The 20953-nt window shown below is 38.3% G+C and overlaps 1 protein-coding gene across 3 annotated transcripts in view; it reads right to left on the bottom strand.

Moving 5' to 3' along the window:
* Positions 1-20953, bottom strand: part of GRIA3 (glutamate ionotropic receptor AMPA type subunit 3) — a 354742-nt gene that overhangs the window by 273338 nt on the left and 60451 nt on the right. For all 3 annotated transcript variants that reach the window (XM_053579897.1, XM_053579896.1, XM_053579898.1), the window contains one exon: positions 4307-4546. In XM_053579897.1, coding sequence (XP_053435872.1) covers positions 4307-4546 — 240 coding nt within the window. The remainder of the gene's footprint in view (positions 1-4306; positions 4547-20953) is intronic.

The raw sequence follows: 20953 nt of genomic DNA, 5'->3' as shown, positions 1-20953 counted from the left end.
GATGTAGACATGTGCCATAGTGAGGAATTCTGTCTAAATAAGGAAAAAGGATGTCAGTAAAGAGTAGAAGGCATGGAGGGGGCAAATAACACACTTAGTAAACCTCATAATTTTTCCTAAAACTGACCTTTTATGTACATAGCAACAAGAGCATAATTTTCAACTTTGTATTAGGAACTAAGTACAGTGATGACCTGAAAACCCCAAACCAGACCTTTTGCTACAGACAGAAATCAAAGCAGAGCCAACAGAGCCCTGAAATCTACTCAATGTTTAATAATTCTAGAGAAAATATTATCTTGGGCATAAATACAAGTATTTTAAATGGCTTCAGATGTTTAACCCATTTCTCAGCTCCCTACACATCTCTGCCCTTATACCGTGGAGTCATGTCATTTGTACATTTCATTTATTTGAATGTAATTACAAGTGCTCCCTTTTGTCTTTGTCTTCTATCCCTCTTATATGTTAAAATCTTCTAAAGTTATGCTTTGCTGTTGTAATTTCTCCCCATAATTTTTATTACTGAAGCAACAGTTGATTATTGCAGAACATGAGAAAATACAAAATAAAAATGACACAAACACAGAAAGCAGTTCTGCTCAGTGCCTAGTGAATAGTGTAGATGAAAGGATTCTGTGGGTATTTAGAGGAAGGCAAGACTCAGAAAACAACATCACCATCTTACTCAGACTTTTTTTTTTTTTTCTTTTTGAGACAGAGTCTCAGTATGTTGCCCTGGGTAGAGTGCCATGACATCACAGCTCACAGCAACCTCAAACTCTTGGGCTTAACCGATTCTCTTGCCTCAGCCTCCCAAGTAGCTGGGACTACAGGCACCCACCACAATGCCTGGCTAAATTTTGCTCAGTCTTTAAAGTCAAAGGTTCAGTAGTCATCCATGAATCCTTCCTCTCCCTCACATGCCACCATCTGTCCCCAGCTTCTGTTCTGTCTCCAAAATATATTTCAATATCATTCCCTTTTTTTCATTTCCAGCCTAGTCTAAGCTGCCATCATTTCTCACCTGGATGACCACAATGGCCTTTGAATTGGTTTCCTTTCTTTTGCTCTTGCACCACACTCCATTCTCTGCAGAAACTTAGATCATGTAACTCTCTTGCTGTGGGTCCTCGAATGACCTCCAACTATAGTTAGAATAAAATCCATACCTCTTACTATGGCTCCTGTTCATACTTTCTGGCTATAATCTGGCTCCTGTCTATCTCTATAGTCTCTTCTCAAGACACTTTCTATCTCCTCATTATTCTTTAACCACACTGGTCTTTTTGTACCCCAAACATGCTACAGGGTCTTTGTACTTGCCAGTTTTCACTACTTGAAACTCTTTCCCTCTACTCTTCACATAGCTGCCTCCTTCTAATCCTTTAGTTATCAGCTTAAATGACCCCTTCTCAATGAGGCTTTCACTGAACATCCTTTTAAAATTAGGGCTTATCAATTATTATCTGTGTCTTTGTTTCCTTCATAGTATCTTACTTGATTTTTGTCTGTCTCCCTTATTAGACTATAAGCTTCATAACAGCAAGAACCATATCTATCTTGTTTATCACCACAACCTTAGCATCTACTGAATGAAAGAATGAATGAATGAATGAATCACTGTGAGTTAGAGTGGTCAGAGAAGGCTACCTTGGGGTGGTAGATATCGAGGTAGGTTTTGAAATGTAAAAGGGTGGGCATGATTCTCATAATCAGGATGAAGGAGAGAATTCCAGGTAGCAGTAGAAGAAGCAAAATTGCTGAGGCAGGTGTGGTTCTGGCACATTGGGACAATAGTGGACAGTGGAGCTGTTTCTAGTGGAAAGTCCTCTGAGGGTAGCATAAGGAAAAAAAGTTTGTTAGTTGGTTGAGGCATAATCATGTCAATTGAGTCTGGAAGAATAGACCGCTTTTTTGTTCAGTGTAGGTAACAGAAAGTCAATGAAGATTCTGGAATAAAATTCCAGTATGGTGTTTTGAGAAGGCTGTCCAAGGGGGAAATTAGTGTAAAAGTTTATGAAAAGTAGCTCTTAAGGAGAGCACATTGGTCTCACCAGATACAGAGGAACAAATAAGAATTTACATGAGTCAGAAAGGTTTCTTTTGGCTCCAAGACCATAGACTTGTCCAAACTATTTAGTGAGAAGATTTGAGAAAAGATGCAGGGATAAGAAATAGACAGATGGACTTTTGCTTCCTTTTCTCTAATAGAGAGCTAATGAGCAGAGAAGGGTACAGGAGATGGGAAGAAAATTTATGAATGGTATTTCTGCTTTTGAATAAATGAGAGGTTACCTTATTAGTAGGACTGAGACTCAGTTTTTAAAAAGTTTCAGGAGAGAAGATGCCTGATTTGTGAACTTGAGTTCTGAAAACGAGATTGCTGTGCACTAGATTACACTGTATGTAGTACATAGAAATAGGCTAATTCATCCTCAGTGTTTGGACAAAATGGAATGCATTAAAATTGAGCAAACTGTGAATTAGAATGTTCAAATTATTTTGGGACACCAGATAAGCCTGGGCCTGAAGACATAGTGTTCCTTCCTGACCCTACCCTTTGTTTGTCCTCTTTTGCCCTCCCCAACCCCCGTTTCCCTCCCTTCTTGTAATCCACAACTTATCTATCCTTCAAGGCTAGCTCTTCTAGCAAGCCTTCTCCAAAAACTCAACTTTTCTGGAGCACCACATTTTTACAGTTCCCAAAGCAATCAGAGTCTGTAGTGTAGCACTTAATTTGACATTGTTCTATGTTGTTCATGAATTGTTTCATGAACATCCTGTTCTGTCCATCCCTATTGGAACCATATTAAACACGTATATGCATGTACGTGTTTATCACAGGCTTAGAACATACCTTTGGGTGTTGATAATAGCTTGAGGAATTGATTAAATACTTAACTGATAATATATAAGTTAGTGTTAGTAGCAAGATACAAAGTGCCCTGTGTCTGGCATAACATCTCAAAGAAAAACCACAGAATTATTGAATATTACATTAAGAAGGGATAGGAAGAGGTTAGGAAAGCAAGGCCATGAGAGCTTCAGTGTGTTGGTCAAGGTCAGAGAGCTTGGACTTGAACTCTGGTGTCCTGCTTTAGGTTCATGGAATTTGTTGATATTTTGGAAGGAAGTACCATAGGCAAATATAGACCTAAGTATTTCCAAGTAGGATTTGATGATGCAGCAAAAGGAAAATAAAGTGATACGTGCTCTGGATTCCCAAGAGCAAAATGATTCTTCAAGCCAAGTTTCTCTTTAGGCAGACGGGCCTTCCCTCTGCTCCTTCCTTCTCTGAGTCTGAAAACTCTGAGTCAGAAAGAACCAAGAAACCATCCCAAGTTCTCTTAAGCAGAGTTATAGGCAAATGACTGAGAAAGTAACATTGTCTTCTGGAATATTATGGTGACAGGATCCTTTACTGAGGGACCCCTCAAAAATAACTGAGATTTGGAGGAGTCCAGTTAGGTAAATTTTCATGTATATGTTTTAGCTAATTACTACCTTATGGTATACTAAATAATATCAGACTCTTCATTTCTGAGACTTTTTCAGGAGAATGTGTCCTCAATGCATTATACCACTGTTAGGAAAACTATTCAGCTCCAAAGCACAGTTTAGCCAATCTCCACTCATTATTTCAATAAGGTAATTGTGGAGGCTCTGTAAGCTAAGACCTAACGTGATCTGGAGGAACAAGCCCCGGAAGGAAGGGACATTGCCCCCATTCCCACGTTTGTGGTTAAACTGCTGTGTGAAAAAGTACATTTCCTTTATTTCCTTTAGAAGCTTCAGTTATCTCATCTATGAAATGGGGATGATCATTGTCTCTGACAAGGTTATGTTTACAAAACTTTTCATTTTCAGCTTCTCTCTACTTTATTTTTTTTCTTAATTTTTTTATTATATCATAACTGTGTATATTAATAGACTAAGCTGATTTTACTTTGTGCACTTTAGACCAGGTAATGCTTTTTAGGGGGTAATGCTTTTTAATGCATTATTTTTCAACAACAGTGACTCAACCAAAAGGATGTCCCAAACCACTTTACAGGGAGGACTTATACAGCTTAAAAATTTTAGAGTCTTAAATTACCATTGCTTTGATTTTTTTGGTCCTAATCTTTGATTTATTTTGAATACTAAATGTAATTTAAATGGAGGACTAGATTTTCTTTGTTGGAAGGAAAGGACATATGAGCTGAGGAAAGTTGAACACCAGTATCACATAAATATCTAAAGAGGAGAGCCAAAAAAAGTAAAAAATAAAAAAATAAAGAGGAGAACAGATGCCACTTCTTACCTCGTTCTGTGTCATAGAGATACACAAACTTCTCCCACTTGTAGTGACCCAGAAGACTCAGAATGGCGCCCTTCAAGGCTGGGCGCATCTGGATGACAAACTGCACATCTGCATCCGTGGGGAAGCTAGGCGTAACAAAGGACGTGTGCAGGGCCCCACAGAAAGAGGTCAGGGTGTTCATTGACATCTGGTCATAGAATCCAAAGATGGCATACACCCCTCTTGAGAACTGGGAGCAGACTGCAATGAGAAAAAGAGAAATTTCAATAGCTTCATGTTCCCTTTGGGGCAGCTTACAGGGTTGGAAATACCATGTACAGTTAGCCTCTAAATTATATGCCTTGAAAGAAAACCAAGCCCTTAGAAAACCTCTAGAAGCCCTTGAAAACTCAGTTGCCCAGCAGAAGAAGGGTAAGGAGGGAATGATTTATTTGATATAGTTACATATTATCTATGTGTGCCACGAACAGGAAACTGAGGAACTTGGTGCTTTTATATTCCCACTGTATCTTCCCAGAGGCCTCTTAATATACCGAGGCCCCTATCAAGGTACAAGTGTCTTATGTCCCACCCCTTCATTGCTTTTTCTCCAAGGTAACAATAATGGCTGAGGATTTAGTCAGACTAACTACCAATATGTGTTCTAGGAAATGTGTTACTTACTCTTCCTAGGTTATATAATGCCTTAACTAGTTATGCTATGATTAAGATCTTTCATGTAGGCTACTACTATAGAGGATTTAAGATTCTAGGCAGGCCACATGGCAAGACCAGCCTTACACTGCCCATTGAGTCACAGTGGGAAGGTAGCTGCCTATCCTGCTCATGTGTAATTGGTAAAGTTTAATTTTAACCATTTTGCATTTATTTTGTAGACTCCATTAGCCTACATTTAGAATTTTCAGGCCCCCCTCATAGTTGTTATCAGTTTTCCTTCTTCATTTCAATGTGGGCCACACCAGTGCCTGTTCTGTCTCCTGGCCCAGATGAGCTTAAAGAATGTGAACCAATTTCAATATTAGCTTCAGTAGAATATAATTAGCAAAGCAAATCAGCTACCACAACACAGTGTGGTGCATTCCCAAACCAAGTAGAAATGATCTTTAGATTATCTGCACCACTGCTTGCTTACATTCATGTGAAGCAGACATAACAGGCATAATGTACTATGATTTAAGGGGTCCTGCATGGTCTCCCTTATCTGCTAGAAATCCCGAAATACCACTGTCGAGGCTTACTTCTTCAGGCTTATGGTATTAAAAAAAAAAGTCTGTTGCTAAGGAAAGTGGTTAAATAGAACATTTCTTAACCTTTATAATGCTAAGATAAATTAATACATATAAGTAGATGTCAAGATGAGTGGGAAAGCAGATGGGTAAGTTTTGATGGGGATGGGTGGGAGGGATTGTTTCTCCTCTCCTCCTGAGAGGAGAAACAATGAAGGCATTGGGCACCAAAATGAAGGAAGGCATTGAAAGTAAAATGAAGGCAAGTGGAAAATCAATTAAATTCAATTCTTGATCCTGTTGTGAGAGATAGAGAGTTCTCAGTGCTTTCCATGTATCATGTTTAGATCTATGTTGATTAGGAATGTTCTCTTTTGTTAGCTAAACTTATAAATCATTGGTTTGAAGGTAGCATTTCAAAGGTGGTTATCAGTCACTCAACCATCTTCATCTTGGGAGACAAAAGCCTCCAAGTGGAGGAATTCTTTGTGACCCCCAAATACATGTACAGAAAAGGTCTTTATATTAAAAACAAAAAGCCAGGGTGGCGCCTGTGGCTCAAAGAAGTAGGTCACCACCCCATATGCCGGAGGTGGTGGTGGGTTCAAACCCAGCCCTGGCCAAAATCTGCAAAAAAAAAAAAAAAAAAAAAGAAAGAAAGAAAAGAAAAGAAAAAGCCAACTAGGGTACTTCATGACAGGGAGCAAAAGGGAATATAGTATTCAGAAACAAAAGCGATATCTTGGTCCTAGCAAAAGGGATGCTAAGAAAAGTCCAGTACCAAGTGTCAAATCTTGCTTATTGCACATAATCTTTTGTATAAAACTAATAATAATAATGATAATAGTGCTTAGCCAGGCAGTGTAGTAAGTACTATACAAATATTTTCTCATTTCGTATCCCACAAACTTTATGAGGTATTGCTACTATTCCTATTTAATAGATTAGAATTCTGTGACAAAATATTCTAAGTATTAAGCAGAGAGGCCAGAATTTGAATCTGAATCTGTCTGACTCTTAAAGTCACACTCACTGGGATGTAAATCCAAAAATATCGTTAAAGAGTAACTATTGGCCCACATGAGATAGGTTTCTATATTTAACAAATAAAAATATAAAACATCCCAGTAAACTTGAGTTTCAGACCAATAATTTTTAGTGTATGTCTAAAATTCACATACGTACTAAAAAATTGTTTGTTATTTATCTGAAATTCAAGTTTAACTGGACATACTGTATTTTATCTGTCAACCCTAGAAAGAACATGTCCCTCCCAATAATAGTCATTAGGTCTGGAAGGAGGAATAAGCAATCATGGCCCTTCAACTAAAATGATTCAGAGGGTAGCTGGTGATTCTCAGATGCATTCCAATTATCAAGAGAAAAATGAAGATGCATAAATCCTATACAAAAATAGCCTCATAGGGAAATGTAACATCTATTCAACCTGACTAGATTATGAGCAATAATTGAAGGGGAAAATAAACTAGTAAAGACAAGAACCTATAGCTATGGTCCACTTTAAGTTTCAAAAAGCCCTTGAAGCCAGGCGGGGTGGCTGATGCCTGTAATCCTAGCACTCTGGGAGGATGAGGTGGGTGGATCACCTGCGCTCAAGAGTTAGCGACCAGCCTGAGCAATAGCGAGACCCTATCTCTACTAAAAATAAAAAAGTTGAGGCAAGAGGATCAATTGAGCTCAAGAACTTGAGGTTGCTGGAGCTATAATGCCATGGCACTATAGTCAGGGCACTAGAGTGAGATTCTGTCTCAAAAAAAAAAAAAAAAAAAAAAGCCCTTGATATACTGGAAGGAAATAGAAAATAAAAGTATGTTATCACAGTGAGAATCTGATTAATGAAAAAATAACTGTATTGCTCTTTTAATCATTGTTATTGAACTCAGCTTCACATATATATATATATATATACCTTTCATATTTTATTCCTTACATTTATTTATTTATGTTGCTATGAATACCCATAAACCCATCACCCAACTCAGAAACTATAACATTACTGAAAACTTATTTTTACCTACATGTTCCTCCTCTATTCCATCTCTGTCTTGATACCATCCAACCCTTGGGCCTGTTCCTAGTTGTAGAATGTAGGGCCAAATGGAAGACTGAGCTGACCCACAGGATAGTGTCTATGATTTTGGATTCTTAGAATGTTTGAGCTAAAAAGACTTTTTTAGCTTTAAAGGCTTTTTATTCACTGATTTAAAAACATAATTTGTAGTGGTGATTCCTTTCTCTAAATGAAATTTTCTGTGGAAAATTCCAATCTACAAAGGAGACAACATGGAGCTCTTCTCATTGAACAGAGTTCCACTGGTCTGATGTCTCCCTATCACAAAGAAACTGTGACACAAAGAGAGGAAGTGTCTGGCACAAGGTCCCACAGTGAATTATGAACCAGTCTCTTAGAAAGACTTTATCAACATCTTCTCACCATCCATACTCTGGAACTATCTAGGACAGCATGGGTCAGGATTTGTTTGTCATGAAAATGACTTTAATGCCTACTATCTCTCAGTGAAGTTATCATAGATGGATCCACCAGGGCTTTCCCAGGATTCATCTGCTGGCTGTTTCCTTCAGCTCCCTCTAGGCCCAAATACCAACAATGAGAACCAGTAGCAGATTGGTGATCTTATGGGACTTCTGATTCTTTTGTGGGGAATGTCTGTCTCCTTCATATGAATTCTTAATGAACCAAATCTATTTATTTATCTCAGAAGACTGTCCTTGGTAAAATGATAATGGAAGAAATATATCTTTTGGAAGTCTTAGAAGTCATGAAGTGCAGAGGAAAGGGCAACAGGTTTGAGATAAGATCTTGGTTCCAATCATGGCTATGCCAGCACAAGCTGTGTGATGTTATGCAAGTCAGTTAACTGCTCTGAGCCTCATAATGGGATAATTATAGACAGGCTCTGGAGTTAGACCACAAGTTGAACTCCTGTATCTATCACTTATTAGTTAAGTTACTTAATATCTCTGTGTCTGAGACACAGTTTATTTGTATAATTGGAATAATTATAGTGGCTGTCTTATCATCACTGTGAAAGTTTAAATGAGTTTATTCATGGGCAGCACCTATAACAATGCCTGGCACATAACAGTTCCTAGATTAATGCTAGCTATTTAAAGGATTCATTCAAAATCCTTACCGAGCATCTCCTATGTGCCAGGGAGTGATATAGGTGTTAGGAGATACAGGAATGAAAGAAGATCCCATCCTCTTGGAACTTATACACTAGTGAGGGGAAAGTACATTAAATGAGATGAATGAGTAAAATATGAATTATGTCAGCTTCATATGGCAGCTTTTGTTGTTGTTTTAGCCTACTGTGCTCTCTGTTAGCTCCATCACGTAATCCTCTCCACTGTAAATACAGCTCTCAATCTTACAGAGTCCTCAGGTAGCACAGATTTCCTTCTCTTTTACCCTCCCTATTCATTTATTCAGTGTTCTTTTCTATCTTTACTTCTCGGTAATAGTGGGTTAAGATAGAAATACTGATAATTTGGCTCAAGAAGGTGCCATTGTTGTTCTAGTTTCTTCCCATCCCTGTAAAATGCATTTGTGCTGGTAAAATGCTATCCTCACCTGGAGTGGGGGCTAAAAAAGCTTGGTTGTCTGCTTCCTAGGAGTACCTGTTTCCATCTCTTCCCACTAGCAAAATGCTAAATTCTTCCTGGTAAAGATGTCATTTTTAACTATATTCCGGATTCCTAGGGACTCTAGGATAGCTCCCTGGTTGCGTTCCGTTCCCTTCAAAGGTGAGTGACAAGCAAGGCTGGAGCCAGCTGTCATGCTTTTATTTATAGCCCCCAAGTCTGCAGGGTTGGGACAGGTATTGTTAATGTATGGTGTGGCAGCTAATTACACCAGTCATATTTCAAAAAGCATCATTACAAAAATGTCAAACAACTTGATTACCCTAAAGATCAGAATAACAATATTGTGCATCATTTACAGAACACTTTTCATACTCTTTTGAATCAAGGAGAAAAAAGGAAACTGAAGTCTCTTGCTGACTTAATGATCACATTTGAAGCAAGAAGGAAGAAGAAAAATATAGCTATAATGAACTGATAAAAGTTTCACTAGGTAATTCCACAGTACAGTGAACCCCAGTGGATCAAAGAACCTGAGAGCTGGGAGGGACCTTTCTAAGCTGTGCTGTTGGCCTATGCTGGAGTTGGAGTTTCCAGTCTGGTAAAATAAATGTGTGTGTGTGTGTGTGTGTGTGTGTGTGTGTGTGTGTGTTGGGTAAGGTAGACAACTGTTCTTTTTTAGGAAGAACAGTCCTTTCTCCTATATTATTTCTACTTTCTAGTGTTTTATGTAGAGTTCTTTACCTTCTGAAATGAAAATGATAGTGATATCTTCCACATAGGGGATATATTTACATATTTATACCACTGTCTCCCATAGGTAGACAAAATAATGGATCCCCAAAAGATGTTCATGTCTTAATTCTCGTAATCTGTGAATTGGGTTACATGGTTACATAGTAAAGGGGAACTGAGGTTTCAGATGGAATTAAGGTTGATAATCAATTGACCCTAAAATATCAAGATTATGTTGGGTTATCTGGATGGCCCAATGTAATTGCAAGGTTCCTTAATTATAGAAGACAGAGAAAACACAAGAGTCAGTATCAGAGTAATGTAACATGGGAAAGACTTGCCTGGCAATGGGTAGCTTCAAAAGTGGAAAGGGGAGCCACAGGCCAAGGAATGTGGTGACCTCTAGAAGTTGGAAAAGGCAAGAAAATGAGTTCTCCCTTAGAGCTTCCGGATAAATACACAGCCCTACTGACACTCAATTCTAGGCTGGTGAGACCTGTACCAGACTTCTGACCTACAGAACTGGAAGATAATAAGTGTGCTGTTTTAAGATGCTAAGTATGTGGCAATATTTTACAGTAGTAAATAAAAAACGAATATACTTAGCATAGCAAAATTAAAAGGTTGGTGACTCTCTGAAATCAATCTACATTCCCCTACATTTTTTTTCCCCTTAAAATATTACTAATCTGGTGGGATCACACCTATGGTGCATCTTACAAGGGTACATGTGAAACTTAATAAATGTAGACTATAAATGTCTAAACACAATAACTAAGAAAATGCCAGAAAGGCTTTGTTAAGCAGTGTGATGAAAATATGTCAAATGGTATATAAAACCAGTGTGTGGTGCTCCATGATTGCATTAATGTACACAGCTATGATTTAATAATAAAAAATATATTACTAATCTGAGAAGAAGTTCAAAAAGATGGGAACAAATGATCTAGTCCAACCTTTCATTCAATAAAGGAGCCACCTTCCATGAATCATATTGCCTCTCCTTCAATCCTTCCAATATAAAGGAGCTTACTGCTTCCCTTATGGGGCAGCGCTGAAGGGTAGGGAGCTGTTCTTTAAATTGAACCTAATTTTATCCTCTGAGCCTTTTGAGTGCCACATGATACATCTAATTTCAACTCCATATGTCCTCAACTTAATTTTCCAGTAAGCCCAAAACTGCAATTGATTGAGTCAGGAGATACGTAATGACTATTAGCTATTCAAGTTTGTGTCTGTAGTCTCTATCTGCTGCCTTCTTCCCATCAGGCTAAACATCTGCCCAAATATTCCATTTCCCCCTAAGTTCCTGCCACCTCCATGAACTATCATTCTCGCTCCTTTACAACCATCACTAATGATGGGATGATGAAGACCTTGAAGCCTTCAGTTTCTGCATGCAACCTAGTTTCTGCTCCCATCACTCTACTGAACTGCTCTCTCAAGTGATGATGACCTCCTGGCTGCCAAATCCTACTCTGTTCACAGACATCATGTGACTTTACTTCGAGTAGTATTTAATATTGTTTTCCAAGTCCTCCCCCTCAAAACTTTCCTCTCCTCTTTCTAGAGCACTAAACTCTGCTGGCTCTACCTCTCTCATCCTTCCTTTCCAATTTCTTCTTGGTCCACCCTCCTCAATGAACATGTCCTCAAAGATTTTGTCCCTGGCTCTCTTTTCTCCTTACTATAAAAGTGGTTTAATTTTTTTTATTCAACAAATATTTATGGAGGTTCTGCTATGTGCCTGGCAGGGGAATCTCATTTCATCACTTTCATGTGGATAATGTACAAGTAGATACCCACACCTCAGCCACCCTCCTGAGCTCCAGGTCCATTTTTCTAACTGCTCATAAAACTGCCCTATCTGGAGGCCTTAAAGGCATCACAAATTCAGCATGTTATTCTCCATCCATGGGGTCTGCTCTTCTTGTCTGTTTTTTTCTAATGCACTTCTCTTGTTCCAGGCACCCAGGCGATAGTCTCAAGTGTCATTTGTGCCTTTCCCCTATCCCTCACTCCCCTATACTATACTTCTGTAAAGCTTCATCAATTCTGCTCCTAAGCCTGCAGAGTAAAACCTGCTCCTCTTAAATTCAGGTTCGTACTCCTTCTCTCTCTTAACCGGTCATCTGCTTCCAGTTTTTTTCCAAACTATCTGATACTGCTATTAGATTACTGTTCCTATTTTCTATTCTGATTGACCAATCAAAATATACTCATCCTAGCTCCCATTTCTGCAAGCACTTGCCCTACATATGAGTTATTAATGGACTAATAAATGAATCTTTGCAAATGGTTCAGTTCAGGGTTTCTCAACTTTGGCACTGTTGACATTTTGGCCTGGATAAATTCTTTGTTATGGGAGCTGGCCTGTGCCTTGAAGGATGTTTAGCACATCTCTGTCTTCTACCCACTAGATGCCAGAGGTACTCCCACCCCCAGATGTGAAATCTAAGAAGCCTAAAAACCTCATCAAATATCCCCTGGGGGCAACATCACCCCTCTCCCACATTGAGAACCCCAGGTGTAGCTTATGACTTCCTCCTCACAAAGAATAAAGTCTTAACCCAATGAAAATGCGTACATACCTAGAAGATCTCAAAAGAGTTATTATGGTAGTGTAAACTTTGAAAGTGTGGATATTTTGCACTCTTTAAAGTTCATCATTTGGGCAGCTACCTTCCTGATCCTGCCCTTTGATTGGCTACTGTGTTTAACCTGGGGATATAGGAAGGGGGCACTGAATTAGATAGAGGATGGATATGGTAGGGTGGCTGTGAGGTAGTAGTCAGTTCATGCCTTCCCTGGGTTCAGACAGGTCAGCTCCCCACCCCACAATGCTCTTTGGTCTTGAGTCCTAGTAACCATAACTGGTGCTTGTAGGTTCCAGAGGCGGCACATTGTGTCAGCCTCCTTCTCCAGCTGATGATTCCATGGTTTAATTACCATCTTGGGGTTAATTTCCTTGAACGTTTTGTTCTGCTCTCAGGGGTACACTGCCTTCTGAAAGTCTAACTAGTTATTTTTGCAATTACATGGCATGTATCTAAATGCTGGCAAAGAAAACACTCATTATCAACATTTGATCCTACTTGAATATAACTGTTTGCAAATGCAAGCACTAACATAAGAATACATGTATCTTGGAAACTTTATTTTGCAACTTTAAGTATAAACTATTGTTCCATGGCAGTGTAAGAAATGGCAGGAAAGGTGTTAAAATAGGTCCAGGTAAGGCGGTGCCCTTTTATATCAAGACAATATGGTTAAACATTGGAGCTCAGGAGTTAGGCATGGGTTTTATATTTTATGCTTAGTAATTCATTAATTTATTCATTCATCAAATAAATTTTGAGTTCCTACTGTATGACAAACACCATCTAGGTGCTAGGATACAGCAATGAGCAAAACAGAAATGATGTCTGCCCTCACGGTGCTTATAGTCTAGTACTGGTAGCAAATATTAATGAAATAAGCACACCAATGTGTGACTGCCATGTTCTCAGTACAAGAAGGGTGTAGGTGCTATGAGACTCCATGATAAGGCAGCTAAAACTTAGATTAGATCAAGGAAAGCTTATCTGTGGACATGTAACATTTGAACTGATGCCTGAGAGTAAAAGAGCATCCCATGTAGAGAAAACTGAATGTGACAAGACCCTGGAAAGCATCCGATGCATTTGAAGCACTGAAAGAACACCAGCCTGGCTGACGTGTGGCCAGAAAGGAGAGAGTGATGCAAGATGAGGGTGGTGGGAAGCAGGGACCCAACCATAGAGAACCTTGTGGGAACTTGGTAAGGAATTTGGATTTTATGCTATGAGCTATGGGAGAAAATATCAGAAGGATTTTGGTCATGGGTATATCATGAGCTGATTTATATTTTAAAAAGATTTCTCTGGCTACTGTGTGGCGAGCAGATTTAAGGGGCTGTCAGTGAAAGCAGGGATTGTACTTGGGATGCTACTGCTGTGTCCAGGTGAGAGATGATGGTACTTTAGACTGGGCTATGGCAATGAAGGTAAAGAGTTTCAAAGGATTTTTTTTTTTTTTTGAGGTCTAGTTATTGGTTAAATAGGCTTGGGCTAGTTAACTGAACTCTCCAAACCTCATTTCCATATTCATAACAACTGCTATAATATTACCTACCTACTCCTTAGCATTGCTATGTAAATTAAACAGATATGTGTAAAGTGCTTATGACTCCCATATAGTCAGGTGCTCCACTGATAAATGCTATCTGTGATTTATATAATTTAAAAATTTATTTCTCAGGGCTTTTGCACTGAAATGGGCTTTTATAAGGTTCAGATTTTAACTAGCCAGTCATCTCACTGAGTGAGCTTCAGGTCTCTCATTTGTAAGCCAACAATACTAATCCCTGCCCTCCTCACAGGTTTATGTAGAGAGTAGATGTAAGTGATAGTTAAAATGTGCCTTTGAAAAATTAAGAAAGCTGCTATCTAAGCATCAGTGAGTAAATATCGGTATGTGACTCCCAATAATCATCCTCATAACAAATAACTCCAGAGAATTGTCATTCTTTCCAGCCTCAGTCACTGTCATTGAACCACAAAACTCTATCAATCATCTAAAGTAGTGAAGGGCCTATCTTGACTTGCAACTCATTTTACACGGGATTTAGCAGAACTCTTAATTGAAAAACTAATTGATCCAGTGATCCAGTCACAGTCAATGAAACAATTTCTAAAGCTGGGTAGGAAAAGTGATGAGCTCTTATGATGCCTTTGAATAAGCCCTAAGATTTGTCACAGACAGATAAGAGCTTCAAGTTTGATATCATGCCATATATAGTACTTGAAAACTATTTTCTTTAATTTTTCAGCTCATGCTAAGGACAGGAGAATAGGCCTCCAGGCAAAAAATATTCTTAAAAAGTAATTAATGGTTGTCTCTTGTATTATTTTTTGTAGGCCTGAAATATTTCATAATTAAAGCCAAAGCCATATAAAAATAATAAAATGTTTAGGCTCATCATCAGTCAAGAAGACATGCCTTTATTTTCTATTCTGTTTAAAGGCCTCAGCATCACATTCTTAAGGTGGATGATGGCCTAGGTCACCCCCTCCACCCTCCTAAAAAGTGCAACAATCCCGTCTACGGCTTAATTGACATGTGGGCATTCCTTCTCTGCTTAAATATTTCTGATGATGATGAACTTGTCAGTTCTTAAAGCAGTGCATGCTATGTTTGGATGGCACTAATTATTAGAATTTTCTTTATTATATTGAATGCAAATCTGCTTTTATGTAACTTTTACCACCTGTAGATCTCCCTCCTCCTTCTTCTTTTTTTTTTTTTGAAGTTAATGGAAATTATCTAATTCCTCTTCTAATTGCAGTTCTTTAAGCCATAGAGATATGTGTCCTATCTGTTCATGTGTTACCTTCTTTGGGCTAATCATGTCCAGCACCAACTACTCCTGGGATGTATAGCTTCGTTTCCAGGCCCTTTGCCACTCTTGCCAAAATCCTTTGCATATGTTCCAGTTTATCAAATGTCACTCAAAGTTTGATATCCAGGATTGAGCATCGCATTGTGAATGAGGTCAGACTCATCCAGAAGACAGTGAAGTGATGGCCTCCACCCATTTTGGACTAGATAACACATATATGTCAGTGCTGCCGAGGGTGGCAATGATTTTTTTTGTCAGCCAGACTGACAATAGACTCCCATGGAAACCACTCCAGTTTTGTCATCTTAAATTTATATCTCATGTATAATGTTAAGAAACTTCTGCCAAGCCAGGATTTCCCCAACTTTGGATGAGTCATTGATTTTTTTTTTTTGGTACCTTAAATATAAACTTCTAATTTTTAAAAACATCCTCATAGTTCTTACCTAGCCTCTTGGGATCATTCTAAACTTTGACTTAGCTAACAGGTTTATTAGCTATTATGCATCATCTTTAATTTGATCATCTTGCTTTGGGTAAAATGTAAGAACATACCAAGTTATTGATAAAAATGCTGAAGAGGACAGGGACAAGGGTAGATGTGTTTGGCAAACTACTTCATTCTTCACCCCTACACTTTCCAGAATGACAATTAGTTTATAAATGCTCCTTGACTAAAGTTCTTCAGTTTGCTTCAAATGTATCTTTAATATACTCACAGTATAGGCAATATTAGTGATCCTTAGCAATGATTTTGGTTCTTCACACACAGGCCTGAATCTCAGAAACAAAAGTAACAGAATGACGATTTTCTTCTGTCATCATCTGGTCTCATCATATTTTCCTATGTATCTTTACTATTTATCATTGATTTTTATGAGGAGGAAATAGAAAAAGAAGAGGATTCTGAGAGGACAGAGGATTATTAGACAGAGAAGTACCATTTAATGAAGAATGAGCCAGCCACCAGAAGAGTTGGGAAACTCCTCCTTTCTACCAGCTAACTCAAGCATTATATCATTACTCAAGATAAAAAAGCTGATTCATTGTTCTTTGTTGTCAGGAAGGAAATAGTCTACCCCTTTTTACAGGTGGAATAATTGATATCTGATCAACTCCTAGGATTCGTGATCCTCAGCATCCTTGCCTACTGGGAGACTTTAGAGAAATTGTAAGCAGGGCAGCGCCTGTGGCTCAAAGAGGTAGGGTGCCGTCCCCATATACCGGAGGTGGCAGGTTCAAACCCAGCCCCAGCCAAAAACTGCAAAAGAAAAAAAAAAAAAAGAAAGAAAGAAAGAAAAGAAAGAAATTGTAAGCAGCCTGGTTCGGCGCTTGTACCACAGTGGTTATGGTGTCAGCCGCATACACCGAGGGTGGCAGGTTCAAAACCAGCCCAGGCCAGCTAAACAACAATGACAACTGCAACAACAAAAAAAATGGCCAGGCATTGAGGTGGGTGTCTGTGGTCCCAGCTATTTGGGAGGCTGAGAGAAGAGAATTGCTTGAGTCCAGGAGTTTGAGGTTGCTGTGAGCTGGGACGCCACATTACTCTACCGAGGGTGACATGATGAGACTCTGTCCCAAATAAAAAGAAAATAAAAGAAAAATAAATTGTGAGCAGCCTTATAAACTTTCCCAAATGCAATCCTGATGGAAAGCAACTCTTAAAAAGTCATCTTTATAATACCCAGGAGTGGTTGTTATACAAAACAGATCACCCTGTTGTGGTATTTAAAATCTATACAACCTTGGTTTCTTCAAATATGTCCCAACAACCTGAAGAGCAAGGAACCCATTTTCCATCTTTGAAAAAAAGCAAGCTGAAATAAAAGAAATTTCTTCTAATTTGAATTCAACTGGCTATATTTTTAAAAGTTAATTGCCTGAACTTGGTTTGGGAAGATGCTTTGGGTCTTTGTAGAATTTTGTGCCAAGGAAGTATAAACTAAGATGTCCACATGGCAAGCATAGGGCTTACATTCAAGCACACCTCAGTGGCTCTTTTAGGATGTTTCAGGGTTATATTGTTTTGCATTTTAAAGCTACTTTGATTGAGAACAGGTACTCTAGCTTGAATCTGAGAACAAAGCCCTCTAAAGCCAGCTCCCATAATCCCCCCTACTCCTTTATTCTAAAGAAGGACATCCCTTGGAAGATAGGCATTTAAGGTCTTGAAGCTAATTTATAAAAAGACCTAGTTTTGAATAAAGGCACTAATGAGAGATGGGCACTTGTTCAAGATGTGTTTCTTATGTCTAGTGACTATGTAGACCTTTACTGTCTAGTCCAGTGGGCACTAGCCACATGTGGTTATTTACATTTAAATTAATTGAAATTAAATAAAATTAAAGATTACATTGTTCATTTACTTTAGCCACATTTCAAGCGCTCCATAGAGACATGCAGCTAGGGGCTCTACCATATTAGACAGTGCAACATGGAACATTTCCATCATCATAGATAGTCCTAGCCTAGTAGGTCCTATTAAAGTTGCCTCCTATGCCTACCCACCTCAATGTTTTATATTTTAATTCAATCAGGATTTATTCAGTACTCACTCTGTTCTGGGCATCACACTAGCGACTTAAATACTTTTTTTTGAGAAAAGAGGGACATTGTTTAATGATTAACAGAAATTGCCAATGTGTAAGCGGAGTCGACAGTGGGCTTAAAGGGTTGGTTGAGGGCCCCTAGAAAGACTTCATGCTTTCAATTGTCTTCTCCACTGAATACTACATTTTTTTAAAATTTCAGATTAATGTGAGGTACAAACAACCAAATCACAATATTTGAATTTGTTAGGTAGAGTCCCTCTTGTAGTTATGTCTTATACCCAAAAGGTATGCCATACACCCCTGCATTGTGCCCATTCAGTAGGAGCACCCCAAGCCACCTCCTCCCTCCTTCGTTCCCCTTCACCCCAACTTGAATTGAAATGAGTTTTTCTCCTATGTGGGGATGAATTAGATCATCTACTAGTTTCATATTAGTATTGAGTACATTAGATATTTGCTTTTCCATTCTTGTGATACTTTTCCTGAGGAGAATGTGTTTCAACTCCATCCAGCCTAATAGAAAAGATATGAAGTCACCATCTTTTTTTTTTTTTTTTAAGTCACCATCTTTTTATGGCTGGATAGTATTCCATGGTATACATATACCCCAGCTTGTTAATCCATTCCTGACTTGATGGGCATTTAGGTTGTATCCATGTCTTGGCAATTATAAATCGAGCTGCAATAAACAATCTAGTGCATATGTCCTTATGATAAAATGATATTTTTTCTACTGGGTAGATGCCTAGTAGTGGGATTGAGGGGTCAAATGGGAGGTCTAATTTGAGTTCTTTGAGGACTCTCCATACTTCTCAGCAAAGAGGCTGTTTTAGTTTGTAGTCTCACCAACAGTGTAAAAGTATTCCCCTCTCCCCACATCCACACCAACATCTGCATCTTTGGGATTTTGTGATGTGGGCTATCTTACTGGGGTTAGGTAGTTTTGATTTGCATTTCTCTGATGATTAAGGATAATGAAGATTTTTTCATATGTTTGTTAGCCATTTGTCTGTCTCCCTCAGAGAAGGTTCTGTTGATGTCTCTTGCCCAGTGATTGATAGGATTGTTAGCTCTTTTTTGGTTGATTAATTTGATTTCTCTATAGATCCTAGTTATCAATCTATACTTCCTAAAGGAATCTACAGATTCAGTGCAATCCCCATTAAAATAATAATATCATATTTTGAAGTTTTAGACAAAACGGTTCTTCATTTTGGGGAGAAAATGAACCAAAAAATGCCATATAGGAAACAAAAAAAATGCCATATAGTCAAGGAAATTCTTAGTAATAAAAACAAAGCCAGAGGCATCACTCTACCAGACTTTAGACTATAGTACAAGTCCATATTGATCAAAACAGCATGGTATTAGCACAAAAATAGAGACATAGACATTTGGAACAGAATAGAAAACCAAGAGATGAAACCAATCTCATATAGCCATCTGATCTTTGATACATTCAACAAAAGCATATACTGGGGAAAAGAATCCCTATTCAATAAATGATACTGGAAGAACTGGATAACCACATGTAAAAGACTGAAACTTGACTCACACTTTTCACCACTTAAAAAAATTGATTCAATCCTATGTACACAATTCTGATATGAGGACAATTAATGATCTAGTACATGGTTGGGGGTGGGTGAAGGGGACAGTAGAGAGAGGGAACAAGGGAGGGGAGTGGGGTGTCACAGTGTGTGATACACCTTTGGGGGGCAGGGCACAATTATAAGAGGGACTTTACCTAACAAATGGAATCAATGTAACCTGGTTGTTTGTACCCTCAATGAATCCCCAACGATAACAAAAATTGATTCAAGATGGATAAAAGATTTAAATCTAAGGCAGGAAATGATAAAATCCTAGAAGAAAGTGTGGGAAAAATTCTTGAAGATGTTGGCCAGGGTAAAGATTTTATGAAGAAGACTTCCATGGCAATTGCAACAACAATAAAAATTAACAAATGGAACTTAATTAAACTGAAAAGTTTCTGTACAACTAAGGATACAACAATTAAAGCAAATAGACAACCTTCAGAATAGGAAAAGATATTTACATATTATGAATCTGACAAAGGTTGAAACATCTCTTTCTATTAGCCAGGATAGCAAAGTCCCCTGTTAAGCCACAAATGTGGTTTTGAAAGGGAATATGCAGTCAGTATTACTCATGACTATTTCAGTAGGGGTTGGTTTGTCAGATTAATTCTGACTAGGAACCAGAAACTGAAGGAATAGAATGCAGGTTAGATAAATTTTGACGGTTGTTAGTGACAGGAAAGATCTGAGTATTTTAATCTTCCTCTAGGAAAATGTTTCTCCCACTGGGGTTACCTCAGTCTGGGGACCAGGCAGTGCTGGCTGCTATCAGGGCAGAGCCAAAGAAGAGGGGTAAAGTTGTTAACAACAAACTCTGTCAAAACTGCTGTTTGCCAAGGGTAGGTTCTGACCTTCACTCTATGTTTGATCAGTTGTGTATGTTCCACAGGACTCTACCTTATGTGTATCATTTCAGCAGGTATTTTTTATTAAACATTTATTGAATAGCACCGAGTAGTGTGCCAGATGCAGGAGATGTAGAGTTTTTACTCTTAAATCGCCTTTCATATGACCTCCTAATAGAGAACTCAGAGCTGGCCCAGAGACAGCATAATCACACCTTTCTTTTTTCCCCATGTATTGCCTAAAACCCACCTTCACCACTCTTATCTCAGTCCTTGTTTTTTCAAACTCAATTCTGATTTGTTCCAGGCCATAGTCTGATTGATAAGAGAGAAAGGAAAGGATTAAGGGAAAACTAATCCTTCCTCTCTACCCCTAGAATAATGTTTTACAGATAGCAAGGTACTCCATTAGTGGATTATGAATAAAGTAGTGAGTCATGACCTACATTTAAAAAAATGAAATATAATAGAAAAATGCCACAGTACATCCATGTAGTAAGGGTAAATATTGTTTATGAAATGAATGTTTTAGTTATCAAATATATGTATGTATACATATATATATATATGTTGTGGATCATGAAATTAAATGTATTTCTTACTACTTTACACTGTTGTAGCTTCACATCCTGTCTCAAG

Source organism: Nycticebus coucang, chromosome X (genome assembly GCF_027406575.1).
Source record: "Nycticebus coucang isolate mNycCou1 chromosome X, mNycCou1.pri, whole genome shotgun sequence".
In the NCBI taxonomy this organism is placed as follows: Eukaryota; Metazoa; Chordata; class Mammalia; order Primates; family Lorisidae; genus Nycticebus; species Nycticebus coucang.
Note: the sequence above shows the minus strand (reverse complement) of the source record. Positions and strands in the feature narration are given on the sequence as shown.